Source organism: Hyphopichia burtonii (assembly GCF_001661395.1).
Source record: "Hyphopichia burtonii NRRL Y-1933 unplaced genomic scaffold HYPBUscaffold_6, whole genome shotgun sequence".
Taxonomy (NCBI): domain Eukaryota; kingdom Fungi; phylum Ascomycota; class Pichiomycetes; order Serinales; family Debaryomycetaceae; genus Hyphopichia; species Hyphopichia burtonii.
The window spans coordinates 959,805-965,529 of NW_017963733.1; the positions used below are offsets into that span (position 1 = coordinate 959,805).

The 5,725-nt window shown below is 38.5% G+C and overlaps 2 protein-coding genes across 2 annotated transcripts in view; both read right to left on the bottom strand.

Moving 5' to 3' along the window:
- HYPBUDRAFT_223972 (uncharacterized protein) overlaps positions 1–1,765 on the bottom strand; it is a 4,382-nt gene extending 2,617 nt beyond the window's left edge. The window contains exon 1 of the mRNA XM_020223109.1: positions 30–1,765. Coding sequence (XP_020075327.1) covers positions 30–1,688 — 1,659 coding nt within the window. The 5' untranslated portion in view covers positions 1,689–1,765. The remainder of the gene's footprint in view (positions 1–29) is intronic.
- Positions 1,766–4,872: 3,107 nt separating this feature from the next.
- Positions 4,873–5,725, bottom strand: HYPBUDRAFT_153702 (uncharacterized protein; the record flags this gene model as incomplete). The annotated part of the gene is made up of 1 exon (XM_020221682.1): positions 4,873–5,725. A coding segment is annotated over one exon (657 nt), but the record flags the coding sequence as incomplete, so codon positions are not given.

The window sequence follows — 5,725 nt, forward strand, 5'->3', positions numbered from 1 at the left end:
TCACTAGATGATGGCATAGCTGATGCAACAACAGATGATGAGAATCTAGAGTAAGGAGCTTCGCTGGATGATGGTAAAGCTGATGAAACAACAGATGATGAAACAACAGATGATGAAACAACAGATGATGAGAATTGGGAGTAGAGATCTTCGTTGGATGATGGTAAACCTGATGAGACAACAGAAGATGACGAGAGGTGAAGATCAGAACTAGTAGAAGATGCAGTAGAAGAAGATGGGCTGACAGTGGAATCACTACTAGCTGTGAAAGTTGAAGAGGCAGCAATATTGGATGAATCATGACTCTGCACTTTGGTAGATCGAGGGAAAGGTGAGTGAATGCTTGTAGTTCTTGAATTAGACAATTCCGTAGAAATAGTAGAATATGTAGTAACGATATTACTAGATGCTCTAGGATTCGATGCTGAGATTGTAGATGAAGGGGTTGAGTCAGTAGAGGTAGCCATTATAGTGGATGATCTTCTGACGGGTGAAATAGACGATCTTTTATTGATAGAGCTACTTTTGGAAGATGGGCTTGAACTGAAGGAGCTTGAACTTTGTTTGGATGTAGTAGATGGACCTGGAACGAGAACTTCTATAGTTTCGGTACCACCATTACTCTTAAAAGGAAGGGTAGTTGTTTGGGTATCTATCCCGCTCCAAGTAGTGGTAGCCAGAGTAATTTCTCTAGCTACTACATTTGGTCTAACAAACTTATCAGTATTCCAAACGTATTCAGCCTTGTTGGTGTATGTGTAGAAATCAAATAAACAATTGTAAGTGTTAGTGTATTCGACAGTAGCAGTAGGACGATAAGGAGTTACAATTATATCCAAAAATGGACGAACATAATTGGTAGCACCAGAATATGCAATCAGGACTTGAAGCTTTTTACAAGAGAGTACCGAGTAACTGAGAGTTTCAGCGGTAGCCGGGAGGTACCATTGATTTATATAACTAACGGCAGCAACATTGATGGAGTCACAATCGATATTCCCAGTATTCAAAGTCATGGTTAAAACTCCGGAATAAGCTTGATTAAAATAACAGCCACCACTGGCAAGAAAAGAATATTCATGTTTTTTGCTAGGAAGAACCCTTCGGTCAACAGCTATAGTACCTGGCAGCACTCCTTGGCTAGATAAATCAGCGTTAACACCATTATTGAAGTTTACTGTTGAAGAGAAAACATTTTCTCCATCGCTCCAACTAATTGTGTTTGGCCCAGCAGAAAATTTTACCGAACAAGTGAGATCAGATTGTGAAGTACCCAACCCAGAATTAAAGATGAATGGAATGGTAACAGTCCCAACCACATTAGTAGAATCGGTGACTATACTTGAGACAGTACATAGCAAATAAGAATCAGGATTTGTATCATCACTGTGTGAAAAGTCACAAGTAGCAAATGTTTTACCGTTCGCAGATAAGTCAACGGAAGGAGTCGAGGAGGTGAATCTACTGACGCAGGGTAATCTCATTTGGAAAGTATCACCAGCTTTAACTCCGGAGATGGCCCAATCAAGAGTGGCTATCCAATTGGGTGTTTCAGGAAGTTGAGGACTAGTGGTTCCTGCTTGACTCCAAGTAATTGAGGATATATCCTTGAAAATCCCGTAAACGGCGGAACCCTCAACATAAGCACAAGTAAATAGTGCTAGTAAAAAGTATGAGAGAACAATCATTTCTCAGTGGAAGATGATCAAGACGTTAAAGTAAAGTGAAATAAATTATACAATGGTAAATCAAAAGCCACCATCCATAGGCTACAATTACAAATATATATATGTATATCTAAATCATCCGACAACACAAACTGGGGCTTTCTTTTCTTTAGATAAAACCCATTCGCTAAACTCAAAGTTAACAGTTTATAATTACTTTACGAAGATTCAAAGTATCATGCACATCCTAGAAACCGGGTGGACAAACTGCGCAAGAAGGAGGAATTTCATAGTTTTTGCAACAAAATGAAAGCGAAGTAGTGCAAAAAAAAATCAATTGCTGAAAAAAAAAATAATTAAGAAAAGAAAAAAAAAAAAGTATTTTTGAATGCACGGCAGGCTCATTTTCTTTTTTTGACTCCTGAAAATTCAACAAGACAATAAGAGCAAGGGAGTCTTCTCAGGGAGTCTTCTCAGGGATCCTCCACGGGGAACAAACCATGGCTGGACGTTCAGGGGTAAAGATCAAGTGAGTGTTAGCAAGAAGCAGTGTCAAAAAATGTTTGATCTCTTTGTCTGTTGTTCTTTGATCCCTTGATCTCTTTTGACCCCAGTGGATTATGAAGACAGGCCGTTTTCGTTCACTTACTGTTCTCGAAACAGATATAAAGGTAGATCCGCAGGCTCTTCTGTTCTAACCCCCATTCCGGAAGGGCATAATTAGGGATCGCCTTGCGGACATTAGAGCTGGCGCCTGAGCACTTTTCATTTGTTAGGGAAATCCTCAAATCGAATGATTGCCGTCACAAAACCTTTTAAAAACAAGCTTTTGAACCTTTAGTCTGCGGAACAACTTATGCGAAAGATACAAGCTTGTTGCCGTGGTGAGCCGGCTCTTGAGTTCAAAAATGTCAGGTGTTCAAGACATGTCTACTCATTCTGGAAATACACAAATACTTTTAATTTTTTTTCAATTGGGTTGACTTATTGGTTCGAAATTATTAGTTTTAAACTTATTGGTTACCAGCTCAAGCGCTGCAAGCTTATTGATTCCAATTGGTGAGCTGTAAACCTCTTGCTAGACACCCTCTTTTTGTCAAAGGGAGGGGATACACTATATCACAGTTATGATTGTTATAAGCGAAGGAACAATGTTCATGCACAGTTTAGCGCAACGCATGTTTATCGTGTGGGGCATGCGAGTGATCGGTCAGTTCGATCTTCCATACATACACGAAGATGAAACCTTATATAAGCTATACAAATTAGGCCTCCTTTCATTCTTCCAGAAGAAGTAACAAAGATTAGTGAGGAATACGGTAGTAAAGAAGAATAGGTTGGACAAACGCCGGTTGTGGTTGTTTACATTAACTGACTTGTCGCCTTTGAATTGGTATTTACAATTTAAAAAAAGTTGAAGGAAATATAAAATGAAGAGGTAAAAGTATCCACTGACTATGTTAAGAAACTATAGCTAACTAGAGAGTTTCTTTGGTATCCATATAAGGTTTTCAAATGATGTCACCGGCTTCCGGGGACGTAGAGATCTATGTCCTTGGGCGTAGATCTTGAGATTTGACATGACTAATTTTGTCAATCATCTACGGGTGTCCTCGGCAAGACTAAAAATAATGAGAGGATAGACATACTAAATTAATAAATAACCTAAAGCCACTAAACTAAAGAAAAGGTAGCAAAAGTAAATGAAGCAAAAAGAAATTCAACCCCAACTGATCCGTTCAGATATAAGGGCTGAAGGAACATGCTGTCTAACTCTCGGATAAATCACGGACGTAAGATCTAACTTTCGGATGAATAGCGCATGTACAATCTTAGTAGCTTTTTCTTGGTTATAATCCACTTTGTGAATTCGGTAGGTCACTCACATGGGATATTCGGGGGTTTGAGAAGAGCTGGACTTTAGTGGAATAATGGGACATATGGAAGAGCTCGGGGAAAGGGGGGAGGATGACTACGACGGAGGTTTCGTACTTTCCGGAGATGTCCACCGGGGATGTCCACCGAGCGCCTCACTGTCGCTCGACTTAAAAAATACTTAAAAAAAAAAACAGTTAAACGCATGGAAGCCTTCCACTGGCGATCGTTTGTGCATCGTCTCTAGCTCGGTTATTCGGAATGGTGTGATTTTGTCTTTGATTTATTATACATTGTACTTCGACTCCTTAACTTGTAGCCAAAGCGAACATAAACACGTAGCTTGACTTGATTACAGTGTTGAGAATCTAGTGAGGACTCGAACCCCCCGGTGAGGGTGCGAAAAGTGCCCTTTCTCAGTTTTTTCGCTGCCTATTGTTTCTTCGGCATTCTAAATCCTATTCTCCTCCGTAATAACTGTTGTATAAGCTGCAGTTATCATGAATAGAGCAGTCTGTCCTTGGAAAAGTATAATTATAGTTTTATAGTTTGATGACCTCGACAAATATTTTTTATTTGTATTCGAAAAAGCAATTTATTCGGAAAAACCGTAAATTGTGCTTTAAAAAACGGCCAAAAAAAGTTTTGTGTCACATATCGTTAAGCGAATTTATCTTTCTTATTTGAAGTTTATAATGTAAAACAAAACCTTCATGTCCAGTCGTGCTCAACATAAGGTATTGCGAGAGGGTTGCATAGTTTGAAGTACGAAGACGATTAAAATCAGAAGTTGATTTTAACTTTTACTGTATACAATAATTTGCAAATCAATTGACTGAAAATCAGTTAACCATCATTCGATTTCTCAAAGAGATTATTAGTAATCAACGAAATATTCTTACTTCAAATTTTATGTTCTCGTATCTTCGTTCTGTCTAATAGTCACTCGGAAAACATTTATGTCTTGTAGACTCCCGTAATTGAACAATATAATTCTCTGGTTTGAGCCACTTTTATAGTAACGTGGTTTTACGTAAATCATACAAAATCAATGAGCCATACAACTGTATCGATATATTTTATATTAAACATTTATTCCAATCATATAAATCTATAAACATTAAAACACTAGATTTTTTTTATAAAGCAATACAGAAAACGAAAAGAAAAAGAAAAAGACGGTGAAAAAAAAATTCAAAACCAAATATAATCATATAATACAATCAACCGAAAACTTTCGATATTTCGAAAAGGTAGAAGAGAATTAAAAAAGAAAACAGCAAAATTTTAAAATCGAAATATTAGTAAAAAGAACATTGAAACTTCAAAAGGGTATCATATCACACTAAGATTAAAAGAACAAGCTGAAAAATAATGCAAGAACACCGAGAATTGTAGGTATTTGGCTGTTTGCAACACCATCATAACTGGTCACAGTATGAGAAGCCAGATTTGGGGACTTCGAAGTTGAAATCGCTAATGTAGTACTGTCAACTTTAGTATAAGCAGCCGCAACTGACTGGGTGACACCAGTGCCTCGCAAACTAGCATCGTTGCTGTCTGTGCTAGCACCGGTTTCCCAAATAGAATCTTCTGAGCCCGTACTTGTTCTGTCAGGCGAAGTATTATCTCCAGTATTCGATCCATCATTTGAGTTGGCTCCTGATTTAGAGTCTGAAGAAAGCCTCTCGGCTGATCCATTGCCTGAACCATTGTCTGAACCATTACCAGAGTTAGAACCATTACCTGATTCATTGTCTGAACCATTACCTGAACCATTGCCAGAGTTAGATGCATTACCAGAGCCATTGCCAGAGTTAGATGCATTGCCTGATCCATTACCAGATCCATTGCCAGAGTTAGATGCATTGCCTGATCCATTACCAGATCCATTGCCAGAGTTAGATCCATTGTCTGAACCATTACCTGAACCATTACCTGATCCATTGCCAGAGTTAGATCCATTGTCTGAACCATTACCTGATCCATTGCCTGAGTTAGATCCATTACCTGATCCATTGTCTGAACCATTACCTGATCCATTGCCTGAGTTAGATGCATTGCCTGATCCATTACCAGATCCATTGCCAGAGTTAGATCCATTACCAGATCCATTACCAGATCCATTGCCAGAGTTAGATCCATTACCTGAACCATTGTCTGAACCATTACCTGAACCATTG